General features: G+C 36.6%; 1 protein-coding gene and 1 non-coding gene across 2 annotated transcripts; both read left to right on the top strand.

Annotated features, from left to right (window-relative positions):
• Positions 1–1,963: 1,963 nt before the first annotated feature.
• Positions 1,964–20,587, top strand: LOC146170238 (gamma-tubulin complex component 3 homolog). Its single transcript, XM_083383292.1, has 19 exons — positions 1,964–2,103; positions 2,725–2,835; positions 5,681–5,817; positions 6,871–7,015; positions 8,326–8,490; positions 8,869–8,939; positions 9,258–9,365; positions 9,911–10,036; positions 10,610–10,802; positions 11,734–11,900; positions 12,378–12,606; positions 13,184–13,367; positions 14,966–15,170; positions 16,099–16,246; positions 16,738–16,817; positions 17,117–17,247; positions 18,165–18,306; positions 19,114–19,233; positions 20,193–20,587. Exons 1-19 carry the CDS (start codon positions 2,031–2,033, stop codon positions 20,340–20,342), a joined length of 2,685 nt encoding a protein of 894 aa, XP_083239418.1. The 5' UTR covers positions 1,964–2,030; the 3' UTR covers positions 20,343–20,587.
• Trnat-ggu (transfer RNA threonine (anticodon GGU)) lies at positions 12,044–12,117 on the top strand. The gene has a single exon. It is a non-coding gene; the product is annotated as a tRNA-Thr (tRNA).
• Positions 20,588–21,949: the final 1,362 nt, after the last annotated feature.

Genomic DNA, 21,949 nt, shown 5'->3' with positions numbered 1-21,949 from the left:
GAGCGATGTACATTGTTGGCCTGTTTTCAAGGCCAGTTAGAAGAGGGCCGGGTTTTTTTGGCCACATTTTGCTGCCGTAGTACGCGGCGCAGAAATTCGAATTTACAAAGAAATGATTTTGTTTAAAAAAGGATGGTATAACTCATGGTATATTATTGAAAAAATGCAATTAATTTAACAGCCTTGCGAAAAAAACAGGTATTAAATTTTTCAGGTGTATATACGCGTCCGGCAGATTTTCTGCTCGTAATTAAAATCGCAAAAACGGCTCCTGTTACCGAGATAACGGGAACTTGTAGTTCAACGAATCGAATAAACAATATAGCCTACGATATTTCACAGACTGAGCAAGTAAGAAAAGCCCATACTGAAGTAGGTAGCATTGATTTTGAATGTTTCGAATATCGTTTTATTCAATTTCATCCTAAGTGCTAGGTCATGGAAATGAATAGTCCTACATATATATTCAAAACTTAGGCCTACTTTCGTATATTCATTCAGGTCGGCACCTACTTGGTGCCTTTGTCCAATACAAATACGACCTGCCTTTTTTGTGCTATTTTTACAACACGCCGGAAGCGTTGTCATCATGAAAGAGTGGCCGATGACCCACCTCCCAAAGTACGAGAAAAAATGGACCCGACCGCTTTGGGACTGGTTACGTCAGTTGGCTTAATTAGCTGTACGTTCCAATATGACGTAGGCTACATTTCGTTTAGCGTAAATCAGTTTTCCCAGATTGTGTTTCGCAACAATAAAGACACGCGACAAGACGGTCTTTAAGTAATGAAACTTAATCTGCGACAAAGATACACGTCGCCAAAACACATAATTCGTCTGTAGCCCGAAATAGTCTTAAAACCGAACACCGGAAGGATTGGCTTTGTTTTATTACGACGTATATCGAGCTCTGTCTTGTCACGTTAGTACCTGAACCAGTTTTATCGAGCGACCTAAACATTTTTTGTGTTGTGACTTTTTTATTTCGTAGGCCTACCACAAAGGCAAATATAAGGTTTTTTGGTTCTGGGTTCAAATTTACAGTTTGGTTAAATTTAAATTTGTTTTTTTGGCTATTTTGGCAGAATTTTTCCCTTGTTAAACCGAATTATTAGTTTTAAGCAGAGCGCAAAATCATCTTTCTTCGTAATTAAAATAGGTAAAAATTACCGTTTCGATGGGCATCGTCCTTCCCCCCGTTTGCTTCGCCCTTGCTGTTGTTTAAAATTCACCATTCTTTCTAATCACAAATGAACTGTTAATACGCAAAGTGGTATACCCGACTAATTGCTGTAAGTGGCCTACCCTTGTCACTGCGTCAAGTTGATAAATTAGGGTAATGTTTATAGGATTTTACTCTTTTCAGGTATAAATGTTTCTTTTAATGATATGCGATTGTGCACTATTGGTAAAACTAACGATTTATTTAACAGCTTTTTACCTCTAATTTAACGTCTTTGGCGTGCATCAAAAAGAATACAATATCTTTGGTATGTCAGTTCATGCAAATCGTTTAAGCGTTCTATTAAAATTTGTTTTCTTGCTTATTCATGCGAATTAAGAAATTTACTCATGCAAACAATCACTAAAATTAAAACGAATTGATGCAAAAATACAATGTGCCGCGCAAATAATGTGCATTATGTGATTCAACACTTGAAATTCTAACGTACACCCCTATAATTAAATTGTGTGAACTAGGAATTTTATCATTGTAGTTACAGTTTCATTGAGTAAATGGCTTAAACTTTGCATTAGGTTTGCCGTTAATCCTTTTTTTAAATGTTTGGGTTTGAAAGAACTTAAAGTAAAATTGACGACTTTTGTTAAATAATTTAAAATAGCCTAACAAGTTCATTAAAACTTAAAGGGATGTACGTGGATTCCAAGAGATGTGCGTGGATGCGCAAAATAAATGAGTACTGCAACTTGTAAACAAGAAAATATATATTTATCACAGAAACGGGGACATATCAAAGATAAATTAATGCTTCTTGCAAATTAGTAATAAGTCTTGCTAGTACGTTAAGATGCTTCATACATCTAGTCCGGAATTTCTTATTCACAAACTATGTGAAGTGCTTTGTGGCAGTGGTGACCCAGGTATGTATTTGTTAATTGCATTTTGTAAAAACTTTTTACGGAATGTTGCCCAAAACCACACCAATGATGTCATTAGGTGTGAAATATTGCAGATCAAGTGAATTAATAGAAATAAGCTGTTCAGCTATGAACAGTCAATTAAACTTGCAAAACTTCGATCTCGCCATTCTAGGGGTAGTTTTATTACTGTAATAATTTCTTAAACTAGGGGACTTTACTTGAAAGCCTTTTAGACCAAATTTAATTACAAAAATGAAAAATCAGTTTTTTATGTTTATCCCATATATACACTATGATTTTACTATTAACATTCAAGCAACAGTTTCTGCCGACTTGTTTTTATTACTGCAAGTTTAGCAGGATTTTTTTTTTTTAGGAGGAATTTTTTTACAGATGTATCAAGTTTTAAACTGCATAGACACCTCCCTTATCGAAAATTAAAAGTTTTAAATGTGGACATTTAAATACATTAAGTGGTTGATTTAAATAAGTTCTAACACTATTGGCAAGTACAAGTATAAATATTGATGTACTGATGGTGAACTATGCTTTCTGCGAATTCAGCCAATATTAACCTTTCTAAAATATCCTTTATTTAAAAGTTAATATTTTCTAATTCAGAAGCCATAAAACAAACCGCACAATATGCTTTCCGCATGCTTTCTCACTGTGGCCAGCACACCGTTCCAAATATTGATGAAACTGGTCTGATTGAAAAAGTTAAACTGCAGTGTAAGTGAAATTCTTTATATAATCTAAATTGAGTTAAAATCTTAAAGGTCACATATGGGTAGGGATGCTCAAAGTAGAATATCGAATCCTTGGATTCGAATCCCATCTGGATTCGAATCCAATTCTGCCGTTTATTTCGGGTAACTGGAACCGATATAATGTAATTGGAACCGATATAATTTACTGTTTTACCGCCGATTGTTGCGCCTAATTGTACAAACGCGTGTGGTAAGTTGGCCTGTTGTTGCGACGACCAATTTATGGCGCTTGCTTTAAATGTAACGATGTAGTGCAGTGTCAGCGTTTTTTCGGGCGACTAATTACCGCGTCTCGCGATAACGTTCGTCTAATAATTAGATGCCAATCAAGCGTTATTGGGCGAGCGACTAACGTGCAATGTCTGGTGTGGAGTTCGCAATGCGTTAAGTTGCAAAAGTAATATTACGTTGTAAAACGTGCTGACCGTCCACAAAATGCGCTATAGGGTTACTGAAGTTCAACTTTAGGCCAATATTCAACGAAGTTATGGAGTTATGCACAACGTAATTGTCAAGAATTTGTTATGTCAATAATAACTTTGTATTCTTTGCAGTACATTATTTGACTGCATAACAGATCAAGTTAGTCAAAAAAGCACTAAGACCCAACAATACTTTAAAAAACAGGACCGAATTGCTAAAGAGTTCTATGGACAGTGTTTCATTGTACTCACTATTGGCAAAAATATAAGTTTTGACAACAACCTCGACAGTTAACATATTACAGTTTACAGAACTGCTTCAAATGACACTTGTTAAGAATGTTAAACATATGGGAGATTTTTTTATTATCATATACGAATGTTAGAAAATTGTTTGGGCGATTTATTGATGTGATTGTAGGCCCTGTGGGGTAGATTAAGATTCATCCCTTCCCCAAACAAAATCAAGGTTAAATAATAATTTAATAAAAATATACTAGGATTCGCTATTCTGGATTCGTTATTCTAGATTCGAAACCTATTATTCTAGAATACCTTGGGATTCTACTTTGAACATCCCTACATACATGAAAAACAGTTGAAAAGCTTTACAGATTACACATACAAAAAATTGTAAAGTTGTTCCACCAAAAAATTATAAGTTGTACTAAAATAGTTATAAAAAATGCTGTTTATATTTTATGGTGTCTACTCTTTATTTTGTTATATGGGAAATGATACCAAATATGTATTATATGGGCCGAAAATTTATTTTCGGGACATATCTTGTTTTTGCCGCTATTCTTTTTTGGTTTCCTATGGTATGTTTCAGACCGATTTTTGTCCGAAGCTTTATAGAAAAAGTATACATTGTAGAACGTTCAAATTTTCAGAAATGGCGTAGAGTGGTATGTAGGTGCTTTGCAGAAGTTTATGAGGCTGTACCCCCAGGGGCCTTTGCTTGGGGGGTAAAAACCTGAAATATTGCGTTTTAGCACTTTGTAGCTAACGACTGCCATCTAGCAGCAGAAAAACTTTCACACAGAATTCGTTCATATTCGCTTGCTTTGTCCAGCTTGTGAAGTGACGAAGCGACTTACCGCCTGCTGGGCTTTATTGTCCAGCGCGTGAGACTTTCATTGTGCGAAGTGGCACGTCCTAAACTGGGCTCGTGCGACTTGCATTTTAAAACGAGGCTTCTCTTTAGTAAAATTACTTAATGCTGTTAAGAAACAACTCATTTTACCGCCGCAAATTTAAATGCGAAATCTGGTGGCAACTCTAATCCAACATATCAACACCAGGCCTACACAACTTAAAATTGTGTGTTGATATGTTGGATTGGAGTAACATACTATACAGGTGCAAATAGCAAATATTCTCCAAATACGATTTTTCCAATATTCTCCAAATCGTATTTCATCGTATTGTCGCGGTAATACACAAAGAGGTAAGACCGTGAATAAAGTTTCACCCACCGTACAATTAACGGAGGGAAGCATTGCGAGTAGAGATGTTCAAAGCAGAATATCGGCGACTCATTTATAATGCTTGCTTTTAATGCGGCGTTAGTTTTTTTTCGGGCGACCAATTACTTCGCGATAATCTTCGCCTAATAATTAAGTGTCAATAGGGTGTATTTACCGCCGCAAGTTTAAATGCGAAATTTTAAGGCAGTCTACGCCTCTCTGTTAGCACCTGTCGTGCATCTTGCTCCAACCAGCATACTACCAACATCAGGCCTAAACATCTAGCAAAACTTTCGATTTAATAGTTTGCGTATTGAGAACATAATAGTGTTTTTCATATTGTTTAAAACTACAGATTTAAAGCCTGTTTTAACAGTGATTGCTCGGCCCAAGCCATGGTAAAAAGTTACCGAGTAAAAGTTTGCAAAAGTATTGCAAACCATAGGCGTTAAACCATTTTTAGTCTTTAAGAGAATAATAATATTTGCTTTTCAAACACGTAAGCTGGTCAAAATTTAATAAAATGACCATACGCATTATCTACGTAAATTCTATTTATCAAATATATGTTTCGATCATTCCCCAAATTCTACGCCATATTTGAACCCCTTTCGTATCAAAGGCATATTTTAAGTGGGGAAGTTTTCGGCCCATATCTGTTTTTGCTTGCAGAAACAAGTTAAGGAAAATAAAAAACAAAATATATAATATAAAGTACACAATACAAAATATTAAAAAAAATAAATAAATAAAATAAAATAAAAAAAATAAAATAAAGTAAAAATTGAAAACAAACACTAAGCCCTGAAAATATACCCCCTGACAAAATATACAACAGCCGCACCCCCGTCTAGTTAGCATTTATTATTAAAACCATTAACTAAGTGGTCGATTAATTTTTTGTTTTGTGTTCAAGTGACCAAAAGTGGAAAAATGGATGATGCAGTTAAGGTTTCGGTTCTTCACAGAAGATTGAAGCAATGCGAATTTTTACAAAACAGATGGTCCATACTCTACTTACTTCACGCTCTTTCCGGCAAGAAAAACCCTAAGGTTGGAAAATAGGGAGTTTCTAATTATTTTATAGATCGGTTATTTAGGGACTTCTCTACACACTAACTGAGACACAAAATTATGATCGTCACGCCCAGGGTTTTTTTAAGGATTGGTTTGGGTGACCGCAAAGTAGTTTTAAGAGACCGCTAGTGTTTCATTTAAATACCAAAAAGTTGCAAGTCCAAAATTTGGGAAACCGCTGGAGAAATTTCAAAACACCTTAAAAAAAAACTGGTCACGACTATATTTTCTACTTCTATTGGGCGATGTAATACGTTCGTCAGGTTCCAAAATAATGTTCAATGGAAAGTATTCCACATTAACATTTACAATTGGGACTTGCCTGTCCCCTGGATACGCCCTGACATGTCATTGTCATACTTGTATTTTGTCGATTTAAATGGCATTTTAGTTATTGGTGGTTGATTTTTTAGGTCAAATGCAAGTATGATGCCATTAGAATAAGAATGTTTTACCAGTCAAAGTAAGTCGTACCACAAATCTTTGCAAACATTTAGGCATTTTTTTTTAAATAAACACTTCAGTTCCGATGTCTACTACCCCCAATTAAACAAGGCATTTCACCCTTAGGTAACTTTTTTCAAAAAGGCAAAACAAAATGAAATGCCGCCGCTTTTAGTATGAAATGTTTGCGCATATTCACACATTTAAAAATTGAAATTGATGAGATCGACTATGACTTGTGGAAAAATGTTCAGAAGGGTTTTACAACTTAAAATAAAATATTTTCTAACTTGAAGAAGTTAAAAATAGGTTTGGGACCCTTACTGGAATGGGAAGTAGTCTTACAAAAAACTAAACTAAAAACAACACTTATAGACTGTGCATCATGTACAATTTTTTTAGAAAATAATGTATCACAAAGCTTACCAATAGAGAAAAATTATAATAAAAAATAAGTTTACCCTTAAAATAGGCACATAAGGTGTGGCACCAGTTTGGTAACCACTTAGGTATGCATTAAAGTTTTTATCTCAAAAAATTATTTCCAATATTTTATTCGCTTGATTTCTGCATTTTCAGCAACAGTTTGGCAGTGGATCCCTACTTTTTCGACAAGGTCTTGCCTCTTCATCCACTCCGGCAGCTAATTTATCTGGTGGAAGAATCTCCCAGCATTCCATGACATCAAGCAGCGGCTTTGGGACTGCTGTTCCAGCTAGCTCCAGAGGGGGTATACACTCATGTTCCTAGTGTTGCAATCAGTGTTTTTTTTAAGGTGTTTCGGAGGACAAATTTATCCAGCGGTTTCCCAAAATTTGGACTTGCAACTGCCACTAGCCCAATAAATAATTCGTTTAAGCAAATATGGATATTTTTTGGTATTCAATTGAAACACTTGCGGTCTCTTGAAACTACTTAGCGGTCACCCAAACCAAACCTTAAAAAAACCCTGGTTGCAATGACCGAAGTCAATGACTTGTAGTGCACTTAAGTCACTGTTTTCAAATGAATTGACTTGACTTGACTTAAGTCTTTTGGACAAGTGGGTTGAAATGAAGTGTTTTCTTTAAGCATTTTTGTTAAAAATATTGAGCTATATATCCAAATTTTTACACACAAATTATTTGCTTGCTATATATTCCGTTTTATTTTTTTTTAGTTTAGATATTGTTTATAATTGTAAGACTTTAACAATTCCATTTGCTTAGCGTTTCTTTTTTCTCAAGGACCTGACTTGAAAATTATTTGCTCTAATTATGACTTGGGCAACTGATGACTTGGACAGTGACTTGACTTGTCATTTATTTAAAAAGACTTGACTATTATTTTACAGATTACTTGACTGCAACTTAATTCTTTTTAAAATAACTTGTGTACAACAAAATGACTTTCTTTCTATGTTTAATCAAGTGATTAAATAACCAGTGGTAGGTCTAATATTTTATTTTATTATTTTTTTTTTTCGACTGTCTAAAGCCTTGGTTTTTGGCCTTTTTTCTTGATGGATCGCTTTTGATTCCCTCATACAAGGTCACGGACCACTTAATTTTTCAAAAAAGACGCTTCCAATAGAACCTAAAGTTTTATAAAGTATATAACAAAATAGATTATTCAGCAAATATTCAAATCATAACAAATAAACCTCAAACCATTTTAAAATGTGATAACTTATCAAACATGCTGCAACTTTGACCCACCTTGTTCAGAACAGCTGGTTTTGAACCTAATTTAAGTTGGTTTTCAACTAAGCTGATTAAGTCAAAATTTTTAACCAATAACAAGTAAACAACAGATTATTGTTATAGGAAGTTTAGTTTTAGTAAAAAATATTTCTTTTTAGTAAAATTAGAGTTGCTCATTGCCAATTGCAAATTATTAATATTGTGATTTTTATTTTTAAATCAATAAAAAATTATTATGTTTGTTTTATTCTTCTCTCAGAAAAGTTCATGTTATATACACATGTTGGGTTGGATTTATTTTAAGACTTATTAACACCCTGTTTTCCTAGCCTGGTAGTTATTGTAAAACTTTTCGCAGGAGACAGAACCGTATCCCAGCTTCCAAGCGAGATCCGAACACCAATCGACAACACACGCTCCGATTTCTCCTCAATGAACCTTTCGTCCCGATTGGCATGGACCAAAACCCCGGCCTCGTCAAACAACACACTGAGCTCCAGGCAAAACAGGACTGCATCTATAAGTAAGCTTGTTGTAATGTCAAGAATAAAAAAATTGTTATTAAAATAAAACCCTATTTAGAATATTTACTTTCATGCTTATTATATTTTTATTTTCTTTAGGTTTAGCAGTGTTGTGTTATTCTTGAATAAATCTTTCAAAACTATTGAAAGGTTAGCATTCATACCCAGCCTTTTATTAACTTTTTTTTCATGTTATAAAACAATAGTATGTAAATGAAAATACATACATATCGTTAAAACAGGCACAGTTATGTTTTGTGAAACACTTTTAGGCAAATTTTATGTATAACTTTGTTTGGTTCCGACCTATTAAGGCATCCAGATATTATGTTATCTTTGTGAACAGTTCGTTAAAAAAATTATAAATTTGTTTTCAGCTCAAATTCCACTAGAAAACATAACCAACAATGCAACCCGTGGTCATTCCGCTTTAACATCAAGAGACAGGGTAAAAAAGTTGTTGTTTATGTATAACTATAGGTTTAAAATGTTATCTTTTTACATTGCAATCAAACAGTCAAATAAAACTTTAGCCGGTTTTTGTTGGTGATAAGGTGCCATGATTAAGACTATGAAGTTTTGGCAAAATATAGGTCTTAAAATTGAGATTAGTTCAGCTTTTACATTTGATATGAAATATTTGTATTATGGCCCAAGCTAGATATTGTTCAGTTGCCATCAAAATATTTTTTTGCTTATTAAATATTTGTTACCGTTTGTAAAGACCATATGATGATTTTATTGAATCCCTTTTTAAACTTTTTAGGTTACTGAAGGCAGTCTTGTCCGCCAGCTGCTTTATGTCTTTCAAGGAATAGAGACGAAGAACATCAAGCACAGCACAAGGGAAAATGCATTTTGTCTGGGCAGTGAGGTAGGTCACTTGTTTTGCAAATGTTTCATAGCAATAAAACGATTCGAGCAAACCAGAAAATGTTTGAAGCAACTCCTGGCATTTTGTTGTTGCTATTGGTAGAACGCTTAATATTTAATGCTTTTTTGGCTATATTTCAATTGGGTTTTTATAAATTCAGTGTTTGTTAATTTCATAAAACAAAAATGCAACTTGTCTTTCCAACTCTTTTTTAATAGCACTTGATTATGGACCTAATTTCCCACACCAAGTACAGCTTGTACTCACCTCAATTTGCATTTTCTCTCAGTTTTTATTTCTTTTTCATGTGTTTCTGCTTTGGTGATATTGCATATTTATTACATAAGGGAGATTTTTGTAACATTTGATTAGCTTTTGTCATGTTCAAGACTTTTGTTTTTGCTTATTTATTGTGTGTAACAAATAATTTTTCTACTCAAAAATACTCTAAATACATTATGAACTGTTTCAGCAAGTTTAACATGAACTTACACCCAGGTTGGAATTTTCTAGAATTTGTATGATATATTATTGACTTTGTACAGTTGGAGGTTGACAAGCGTGACAAGCAAACTGTGCATCGATTGGCAGAGCTTGGCTGGCTCCACAACAAAGTCAAAAAGTACATCGACACACACAATAAGGATAAAGCTTTCGGATTGGTTGGCCAGGTGAGCTCTAATGATTATATTTGCATTCGAGGAAAATGCCTAACTGCACCCCACCAATGTGGTGCACCCTCTAACAATTCTGTTACACCCTGGGGTGGACAATATACACTGTTGTAAACAAGTCCTCTTGAAATGACTTAAGTCCCAGTCAAGTCATTTATTAAATAACTTAAGTCCAAGTCAAGTCTTTTTAAAAAATAGAAAGTCAATTCCCAATCAAGTCTTTTTAAAAAATAGCAAGTCAATTCCCAGTCAAGTCATTATTATAGCAAGTCATCTCCAAGTCAAACCACTAATGTAATAATAAAACGATAAACCGTTAAAATTGGTAAAACTTTTTCCCGATTTTAAGCAATAGTTCAACTAAAAATAACAAAAACAACAACATGTTGCAATCTAATTTTTCAACACTTGCGATAAATAGCTCAATTTTACAATAAAATAGTAAATGAAAACACTTGTAATTTCAACCCAACTAATTTGACTCAATGACTTAAGTCAAGTCATTGGAAATATACCCGATTGAAAAGGACTGACCTAAAATCCCTTTAATTTTCAACCTTGCTTTTTCAGTCGTTTTGTGCGGCTCTGCAACAGGAACTGACCGAGTACTACCGACTCCTCTCGGTTCTGCAGTCCCAGATCCAGCAGGTCGACTCTGGCTTCGAGGACGACTGCTCACTAACGCTCTCCAAGCTTGTGGTGTGGACTTACGAGCCTATGGAGAGACTGCGCTGGATTGCCACTCTCGTCGACAACTGTCAGGGTGCGAGGAATAACTTTAATTTAAGTTCGAGTCTGAAACAAAAAGTTGATAAATATTATAATAGGCATTTGAAAAACGCGTTTGGCACTTGCCACTCTTGTCGACAACTGTCAGGGTGCGGGGAATATACATTTTTGCCATTTTGAGGCGAACTTTGATTTGTGTTCAAGTCAAAAGCAAACAGTTGATCAATATTAGAATAGACATTTGGAAAATATGGCCTTGGCTAGAATGTCTCTAAAATCCTAACTGAAACCCCTAAAAAAGGATTTTTTTCCCTAAAAGTTAGATCACGAAATAAAAAAAAATCCCTAAAAGTTAGATCACGAAATAAAAATTTGTTTAGTTTCCACTAAGTATAATATGTAATATATTTTGTACGTATATTTTTGGAAAATACTCTTACGGATCACTTAGGTTTATTTTGCCAAATGTTAAACATTACCACTTGCAAAATATACGATCATGATTTAAAATGTGCGGTAGGTAACAGCCAGTATTTCTTCAAATGAATGGGAATGATTGGTCAATTTAGAGCTGGTAAATGTACGCAAATTTATAAATTCCTTTTATATACAGCCTTGAACTATTCTTAATTATTTTTGCTATAAAAATAAATTTCCTTAAATGAAAAACCAGGTTGCCTGATAGCAGGGATCACTAACTTTTTATTTATTAAGTCGTGGGCTGTATTACTGTAAAAATGAAAATCACGGCAGAATGAAAAAAATAATAATTGCGTTTCTTTGTTAAGTATCAGTTTGAGCTTGCATCCGAATATCGCTTCCTTTAAAAAACTAATTTAAACCGTATTTTAGCTTGATTACTGCAATATGGTAAAGGCCGAAAGATTTAACACGACATGCCGCATTTTTTCGACGGTTGGTGGTTTAATGACTGCTCTATTAAATTTTTTTTTATATATTTCTAGGCAAGAAAGGAGGCGCGCTGGCAAGTATGGTGCACTCGTACATGCAAACAGGTGATGAGAACTCTAGGGCGATCACCACGCGGATCCTTAACGTCGTGTCCCAGCCCATCTTCTACATTGTGGATCGCTGGATCTACGACGGGGAACTTCATGACCCTTTTCACGAGGTTTGTCCAGTCCAACATTAATGAAAAACAGACAAACATAATTGATACGGTCTGGTTAACCCCCTTCATTGTGAAGTTGCTTGCACTAGCAGAATGTTGCAAGCATTGGGCGTATGGGTTTTTCTCGGCGTGCTCCTCTATGAGCCTATGTAGCTCAGTTGGTAGAGCGACGGTCCCGGTATGGCCGAGGTCGCGAGTTCGAACCTCACTGCAGGCTAGCTGTTTTCTAGCCTGTCTTGCTTGCATCATTGATCGACAGATTCGGCGAGTCTGCGATGTCTTATAGTGTACTATGATATGTAAGCCGTAATCGTTGGTCAAAAAGCAGATCCAGAAGAGCTAGATCACATTTGTTGAACACATATCTGTGTATTTTTCATTTAGAAAACATTTTTAACAATTTTGCCTTAAACTCCAGCCTCCCAAAATTTTTAACAAATTTTGCCTTAAACCGAAGACTAAAAATGTAATTTCCAGTTCTTCGTGGCTTCCGACCAAGGAGTGAGCAACGAGCGGCTGTGGTACGACAAGTATCGGATGCGGACCGCCATGATCCCCTCCTTCGTGAAGATGGAGCAAGCGCAGAAGATCCTGCTCGTCGGCAAGTCCATCAACTTCCTCAGGCTGGTCTGCAAGGATCGATCCACCATCAACAACAAGGATAAGAGGCTGGCACAAGCTGGCGACGCCAAGGCTGATAAGAAGGGTAATGGACTCTTGAGTAGTTTGGATCCTGAAAAAAGGTTGTTAGGGTAGGGATGGACCATAGTCTCGGATATTGGAGCCATACCTGATGCCAAGTGTTTGTATCGGTACTCGTCAGATACTAGGGACGTAGCGGTGCCGTCCGGATGGTTGGAGCAATGCTGCTGGTGCTGAGAGGTCATGAGTTTGAATCTCACTGTTGGCTAGATTTCTCTATATAATCTTGCCTTGCATGACAAACCTGATAGGCCTAAAGAAATAAAAATCAACAACTTAAAAATGTTTCTAATTTTGCCAATCGACAAACCTTTAAATCTGAAAGGTTTTAAAAATTGAGTCAAATGTGTCACAAAAAAACAGAACTTCTATAATAATTTATAGGAAATACTGCCCTTTTTAAACCCCACCCACTTCTGTGTTTTTTATCCAGGCGTTAATTGGAAGAGTTTCAAAAACTACCTACATTTTTGTGACCACAAATTCAGTCAAATGTGTCACAAAAAAATAGAACTCGTAAACAAAAATTTATACCAAATACTGCCCGTTTCAACCAAGCCCCTTTTTCTTTTTTTATCCAGGCTACGGGGTCGATTTTGCCAGCGACCTAAAAGTGCGTGTCGATCGCGCTTACCAAGCGACCAGCTCGCACCTGTTGCAAGTGCTCAACGATCGTTACAAGATGCTCACTCACCTCCACGCTTTACGCAAGTTCCTTCTGCTTGGACAGGGAGACTTTATCAGGCATCTGCTCGACTTCCTGCAGTAAGTGATTGAGGTTTTTTTGAGTTAAGTAATCATGGTTTCCCGCTTTTCGAGCTATATCGAAATACAGCTACTTTTGAGAATGTCCTATGGCAGTGGTTCCCAACCGGGGCGCCGCGGCACCCTGGGGAGCCATTTCTAATGCTCAAGGGTGCCGATAGATATTTGAGAATCTTAAAGAATCTAATTTTTGTTCAACTCTTACAAATTTTTTTTGTAAAGATTAGAGTGGAATAAATTCAATTATAACTTCCTACGCTGTGTAGATGTGTGTTGTTCCAGTTCCGTTTATTGTGACATTCTAGTGAATAACGTACAGAAAAATCTTGTAGGGGTGCCGCAATATGTCTATTATTTCTGAGGGGCGCCGCAAGCCATAAAAGGCTGAAAAACACTGCCCTATGGTTACCAATCTAACGCCCGCGGACCAGATCCGACAAGCCGGTTAAATTTAGCCCGCCCGGCGCATATTTCCATAATGATTTCAAAATACTGTTACGAATACTTTATTAACTTTTGTCGAATACAAAACTCAGCCAAATTTTGAAGAAATGTCAAACTAAACGACAATTTCACAAAGCTCGCACAAAATGTATTGTTGATTTTTGTGATTATTTTTCTCTATGTTTCATAATTATGTAACTTAAATAAGGTCAATACAAAATTATACCAGCCCGCAATAGTCAATATTTACGGTTATCCGGTCCGCGATCGCCGAAGCCTTATCAAAAAAAATTGATGATCCCTGCCCTTTACTTCGTGTTTTTTATTTCGATACTCGATATATTCGGTAAAAAAAATAAAGCTGTCAAAACGATACCTAATGTCGTCATTGCTATGTACAAATAGGCAAAATTTATAAAAGAGGAAAGAGGGGACAAAAGTAACGTTTGTTTGGTTTTTTAATCTATATTTTGCTTTCGCATTCAAAAGCTTTATTACCTTCAAATGTTAATTTACTACTTTCGAAACGATATTTCCGTTTAAAGTAGAAATCGCTTCGTTGAAAATAATAGTGACAATTAATTTAGTTTCGGATCAGCACCGAATCGGACATCGATAATTACATTCGTGGAAAAAAATATATTGTTGAAGATAAATAAAGAGATATTCAAAACGTTCAAAATGTGCCTACTCCTGTATGGTCTTCGATATTCTCACTACGTATTACTCCAACCTCCAACTTAAAAAAAAAGAAAAAAATCTGTAAAATCGTATGCTTTTCCAAACAGACGGACTACTCGTACATAACTATAGCTTAGACCAGTGTTTCTTAAACTTTTTTAGTTTTGTTCATCCCTAGCATCTATCTCCAGATTTCATTCACCCTTGTCTCATTGATATGATAAAACTATCTTGTTTATAACACGACAAAATGACCTAGGTTGTTTCGCAAGCTATCATCCATTTCTGATGGTTCATCCGTATTCACCCCTGCAAAATTTTTATTCACCCTGGGGTGAACCATTCACCTAATTATGAAACACTGGCTTATACAATTCACTACAACAAGAAAAACAAGAGTGCAAAAATCACATACCTTTTAAAACAGAAAACGTAGTAGAAGTTTCAATAACTATAGCTTCCGAATTATCCAGGGACGAGTTGGACAAACCAGCTTCGACCTTGTATCGCCACAACCTCAGCGGTCCAGTGGAGGCGGCTGTAAGGGCATCAAACGCACAGTTCGAAGACCAGGATGTGCTGGCGAGGTTGGACTTTCGACTTCTCGAGATCAACCCTGGCGACTTTGGATGGGATGTGTTCAGCCTCGATTATCACGTCGACGCCCCGCTGGACACTGTGAGTGCTTCAGGGTTTGTTCTGTCAGAAAGTAGATCACAGTTGTTGAACACACATGTTTGTGTAATGTGTATTAGGGTTGTTAAAAAAACACTTTTTTGTCGAATTTCGGTGGTGAAATTGTTAGGTTGCGTCTAAAAAATCCACGAACCGTTTGGGTCAGTATTGACCGTGCTACGTCAATTTAAAAAATCAAATTTACTGTGTATCTTTCATTGAATAATATATTACTGCAATTCCCCTTTTATGTGAAGTTGCTTGTACTAACAGAATGTAGCAAGCATTGGCGTCATAGTTGTTGCTCGGCTCGCTCCTATCTGAGCCGGTGTGTAGTTCAGTTGGCAGAGCGACGGTCCCGGTATGGCTGGAGGTCGTGAGTTCGAACCTCACTGCAGGCTAGTTGTTTTTCTAGCCTGACTTGCTTGCATCATTGATCGAGATTCGGTTAGTCTGCGATGGATTTCGATTTTGGGTCTTAAAATATTTTATGCAATTTGGTTAGCTTTTAGTGTCGATCAAAAAAATCAGAAAGTGATATTTCTGAGATTATTTCGCAACTATTTTGAAATATCCGCTTGGCTGTGAAAATATTAAGTATTATAAATTTTGACTAAGGGTAAGAATACATTTTACGAATTCACAACTAAAAAATTCGTGTGTATTAAGCAAGTAAAAAAATAAAATTATTAACTGTTAGGTTACCGCTCTATTTGAGGACATGAAAGACAGCTTAATTTTGTGTCATTTTATTAAAATGAGCTAAGACATACTATACAAACCTTTATTCAGATTCGCGCGGAGCCAAAAAGTGCATTTGCGCAGTTACAGTAGGCAAATAAAACAGTTTGTAGGGACCATGGCCACGTGTCCCCCATTTGTCCGGTGAATAAATCTTTGTATTACAAAACTTAAACCCGGCTTTTTCTAGCTGATAACCCCTGACGTGATGTTGGTTTACCTGCGCATCTTCATCTTTCTGTGGCGAGCAAAGCGAATGGAATACCAGCTCTCACTCATATGGACGAGCTCCATGGAACAGACCAGGAGCCTGGCTCCCAACCTCAAGCACTTGCAAGGTATAGATGCCAATTCGACGAAAAGAAACTTTAGATTAGGACAACAACATACGGTGATATACGTAATTGCGCAAATCGTTGCATTTTCTTAAGGTATGAATTCATTGAATTGCTTTAAATTTCTAAAATGACACGGATGCCTACGGAAAGGCTTGCCGGATTCAGCCAGGCTGCCTCATTTGGTACCTCTGTAGGTATCCGGTGTACCTTATATGGATGCCGTTATCGTTGGCCAGTACGACTCCAGAAGGGCTTGATCACAAAATATACATTGTGCACGCATATGAACGTTTCAGTTGCACTAAAATAAATAAACACTTTTACGATAACTCGTAGTGTAGCGGCTTTTAAAAGCAGTACACTACCAGTACACTTTCTGATGCTACCCATTTCTTTATTTCATTTCCTCCATTATATATTTCAAAATCCTACTACAGGGGACTATTGTACCTAATAAAGCGTAACTTTTAGCTTTTTATTTTATTCTTTAGGAGTGCTTCACCATTGCCACACACTAGCTGCTGAAATGGTCCACTTTGTCCACCAGATGCAGTATTACATTGCTTTCGAGGTAACCTACAACTGTATGTGAGAAAATGTATGGATGTCATCAAATCCTGGCACTTTGCCTGATTTGCAGATTCAACTGTCTTCGTTTTTCAAAGCCTTATGTCCGCAAATTTGTCAAGCTTTAATATATATGTGATTGATTCCGTATTCATTTACATTCGAGATCATTTGATTTAATTTCCACTTTTAGAACTTGATATTCATGTGATAAAACATTGTTAGCAATTCACCTTGACAAACTTTTTTGTGATTTAGAGAAATTTCACCTACATTTTATTTCAAACCATTATCTTTTTTCAGGTTCTTGAGTGCTCGTGGGCAGACCTACAGACGAAACTTGAAGAGTCGAAGGACTTTGACGAAGTGATTGACGCCCACCACACCTTCCTGCAATCTCTTATGAAGCGATGTCTCCTCGACCAATCTTCAAGGTAGCAGAGAACAGTGTTCCTGTTTCTTTCTATCGGCTGATATGTTGCCTGGTGGAGCTAACTCTATTTATAAATTATATTATAATATTGAATTTACGTAAACCGATTAGATTGCAACATTTTTTTGTTTTTTCAGTTGATATACTGCTCATAATTGCAATTAATCGCACGAGTTTACCATTTTTATTGTTTTGTTTTTACAACACTGATTTGACTTTTAATCGGACTCAAGGAGTCGGTTTATTTTTGCTGGAGTCGGTCTCGGGACTCGGGACTCGAGTAAGACCACGTAAAACTACCCGAGTCCCGAGTCCGGCATGCGCATGCGCAGTACCGAATTTTAAAACTGATATGGTCGCCAACTGGAAATTGTAAAGGTGGTATAGCATAATGGTGAATATTTTCCAACCATGTATTGTGAGTGAATGAATTATACGACACCCCTAGAAGTAGATTGCTGAATATCCACGTTATTGTAGTTACGTAAATTGGCGGAATACAGGCTGGAGAGTCAGGGCCGGACTCGGGACTCGACGAAATCGCACATTTGACCGGAGTCGGACTCGGGACTCGGGTTTATTTTTTTGACCGGAGTCGGACTCTGGTTATTTTTAACCGAATCCGCAGCCCTGACAGGAACAACACACAACACAGTCAATTTAAAACATGTAGGAAAATGTCGTTTGATATAATGGTCTCTAATCGCACACAAATAGTTGTTTCAAGAAGCTTATCAATTGAACAAAAATCAGATTATTAAAAATTCTCAAATACCTCGGCACCTTTGAGCATTAGAAATGGCTCACCAGGGCGCCGCGGCATCCCGGTTGAGAAACACTGTGTTAACCTAAAACTTACGCATATTCTCCTTCAAAAATGCCCTGAAAAAATGCTCAAAATGCCCTGTTGTTTCCCAGCAACCTTCTGATGCAGCTTCGCACCATCTTCGACCAGATCGTGAAGTTCGAACACCTCCAGAAGGACATCTACGAACAATCGTGCTCCGAGCTACGCGCAAGGAAGCGATACGACAGGGAGCTCGATGAAGCAGAACAAAAGGTAGGGTAGACTTTGTATTTCCACAGATTTTGAATTGATATTTTGCTTCAAAGTTTTGTTAGGCATCATTGATATTTCAAACTATATGCAATAGTTTGACCTGTACCTGATTGTGATCTTATGTCTAAAACACCAAAAATGTATAACAAATAAAACTTTAAGTTATTATCTTTCAAATAAACTTGATTTCAAACTATAACTCCAATGTATTAAAAAGCTGTGTTAGATTAAATTTACGTGGCTAAAATAAATGAATTTCACGCTGTAGCGAGCAAAATACCAATTTTCAAAAATACATAACTTTTTAACCCCTTAAGTTAAGCAATTTTGACAAAATAAGGTTTACTGTTATCAGTTAGGAAAACTCTGAATATGTACAAAATTTCAGCAGTTTTGAAAACATATGGGTTACATAGGTAGGTTGGTTTCCCATGGAATGACCGTCATCTCACACTTTTCACGCTTTGGCTGCACACGGAGTGCCTCCCGTCCATTTGTTAACGATTTCTTTAATAAACCCTACCTCCCACCCGTTGCTTGCTCGCAAAGTGGGGCTTACACGAATTGACAATCCCTTTCTTGCATTTATTGGTAAGATTTAGATGTAATAAGTCTTATGCATTTATCAACTAATCTATCGCGCTTACAAATATTTTTTTGTTGATCATTTTTTCGTCTAGATTTTTAACAAACAAACCTGCCTTTGAATAAAATTCAACCGAAAATCCCGTTACTTGCCCACAAAGTGGTGCTAAGTGTAATTGCCACGAGTTGTCGATCTCACTCTTCTCACGCTTGGATGCGCAGGGAGTGTGGGGAGCAGATAGTGAGAAGGAGGAGGAGGAAATGGCGCGGAGGAGATCGTTCAAGAAGATCACCATTCCCGAGATGCGAGCGCGACTTAAAGTGTGCACCTGCTCCTACCAGGTATCATAGCCGTCCTACATATGTCTACGATCGTCACAGCAACCCTGCCTTCATTCGATTAACTTAACTAGCTTTTTTCTTTGAAAGAGAGGGGTTCTTCAGTTAGTGTTGTTTTGGTCGCATCAAACCATCTGTTACACCGTTAGTGTTACTGAAAAGTATACACTATATTTTTTTTTAATGTTTACCCCACCAAAAATTAACACACCAGTGATTTTAGTGACGAGAGATGTAGAGTAACTTAGAGGGGTCACTGATCCAGGTTTGTGGCTGAATGGGGCATTGGTTGGATGTTGGTGAATATTTAGGTCGTCGGCCGTCGGCGAAATCGCTGTCTAGTAAACCGTTCATTTGCCGATTACTTTTGTACAGGGCGAAGGTATACTTGCACTACTTAACCTTTAAAAGAAAGCATGCGCAACGTCAAAAGTATAAACCTTTGTCAGTAATTTTGGATCATTTTTTTTATGTTGAAGATTATTTATAACAAAGTGCTTTTATGTGCTGCTAATATAATATTTTTTAGCTGGAAACGTTTACAATTAAATCGGAACGTCTCCAGGTTTTTGACAATTAGACAATACCACAGGTCACGCGTTCTTAAACTGGGGTCCGTGACCCTTACGAAGTATGTCAACTAGGTTTATGGGGTCTATGAAGGGTTTAAGGCCCAATTAAAGTATATCTAACTTGTGTTACTTGAAAAGTGACACATTTTCAAAAATAAAACAAACACTATATTCTTAATGTATTTTTACCGCGTATTAGTTTCACATTTTTTGGACCGAAACAGCACGTTTTCCAGGTCAACTTGTTTTTATAACGGCGGCTCTAAAAAATTCATGCCAAGCCCTATTCAACGCGAACCAAAAATAATTTTTAGGGGTCTGCGTTAAAAAGTTTAAGAAAACCACTGCCATAGGTAAACATAATATATTAAACATTTGGTTTCCCCCCAGGACATGGTTGTAATGTTCCTGCGTCAGCTGGACCAGGAAAGTGACACAAACCTGCGTAACCTGAGCTGGAGGTTGGACTTCAACGAGCACTATCGATCCAGGAACACCGCTCTGCAAGCGGGAAAGTCCCGCAACAACAAACAGCGCTGACGGGAGTAGCGACACTTGGTCTTAACGCTCGCTCTTTCTGTTAAGCAGTCTTGGATTCCAAGTAGAACGACTGGAATTAACCTCAAACAAAAATAGTCGACTTTTAATGAATGTTAAGCGTAGTATTTTTGGAACAGTATAAAAATATTCGTTTATTTGAGTTGATCTTGCATGTGTTAAAATTATTAGCATAGCACAATGACGTGCTAAATATATCGATTTATAACGAGAAAAATAATTCAAAAACCTTTTCCATGTGTTTTTCTCAAATTTGTGTTTTAGAACATTTCAAGACTTGACTATAGAGTTGGTAGAGTCCCTTTTGTATTTCTACGCGCAAAATTCATACTTTATCCAGTGTCCACGAAGCTTAACTGTTCAGTAACTTTGTTACATAGTACTTCCTTGCTCGTATATGGTGCTCTAGATTGTTAAACAGCTTTTCTAATATATAACCCTGATTTTTAAACGCTGGAGCTACCCGCTTCTTTGACCGCTAAAAGCGGCTTAAATAGTAATGGCTCCTAACCTTTTTGGGTTTTCCACACTCTTTAAAATCATAAAAATAAAATATTAAATAGTTGGGAAAAGGCAAATTTTAGCCTATAGTGATTAACTATGATGTTACAATAAACTGGACTTGAAACAGTACACATGAACTGTACACACAGGCCCAGGTTTGAAAAAAAATCTAGATTTGTTGCACTTCAATCGTACACGAAACGTGTATCAAGATAATAAACAATAGACAAAAATTAAAACTTAAGAATTTGAAATATGTCTCGGCAACCTTCAGCGTTGTATACACAGGTTGGAATACGCTGGCCTAGATCGCACTACATTAGCGAAATTGTGCTTATATCGTAGTTTTTTTGTGCATGTGGCATTCCAGTTGTGTGAATTGAATCTTGTCCGCGCTGCTGCATGTTCCGAAAACCTAAAGTTGAAATTTGTGTTTTTCCGTTTCTCTGTGACTTGGATTTTCATTCTGGGGTTATGAACGAAAACAATACACACTTACTTTTCTACTCGGTCTGTTTTTTCATTACTAAGTTAATTTTAAAACAGACACTTGATCAATTGTTCTGGGTAAGCAAGTTTTACAAGTAGCAATCAAGAAAAAAGGTGATTCCATTTCGTCACTTATTCAGGTCAAAACTTGCAGTAGGCCAACTAAAGAATGGTAATAACAGTGACCAAGATTAAAGTAAGCCGGGACGGCGTCCTGGTAATATACTAATTGCCACCGAAACGGCATTTTCTGTAGCCTAAAGTTTTTTGTTAGGATAAAACCACGTCGGTTGTAATTGCATCTCGTTGGCGATTGTTGTTAAGCAAAACAATAATGAACCGACGGAAATTATAACACAACACGTTGGCACTGGCAGTTAGCCATACCGTTATGTAATTGACCATATACAGAGCATTCCACTGTTTATACATTTAGCCGATTTTGCAGCAACTGACGATACAATTCATTAGGGCGTGCTTCATTTTCCATACAAGTTTATAGTCTACACTTTTTTAAATTTCTGTAGAGTGCCGCAAGCCACAAAACGTTGCGAAACACTGGATTAGAAGAAGCAGTTGCTAGGCTCTTAAGGGGA

Source organism: Ascidiella aspersa, chromosome 1 (genome assembly GCF_963924565.1).
Source record: "Ascidiella aspersa chromosome 1, kaAscAspe10.2, whole genome shotgun sequence".
Taxonomy (NCBI): domain Eukaryota; kingdom Metazoa; phylum Chordata; class Ascidiacea; order Phlebobranchia; family Ascidiidae; genus Ascidiella; species Ascidiella aspersa.
This window is presented reverse-complemented; position numbering and strand designations above follow the sequence as displayed.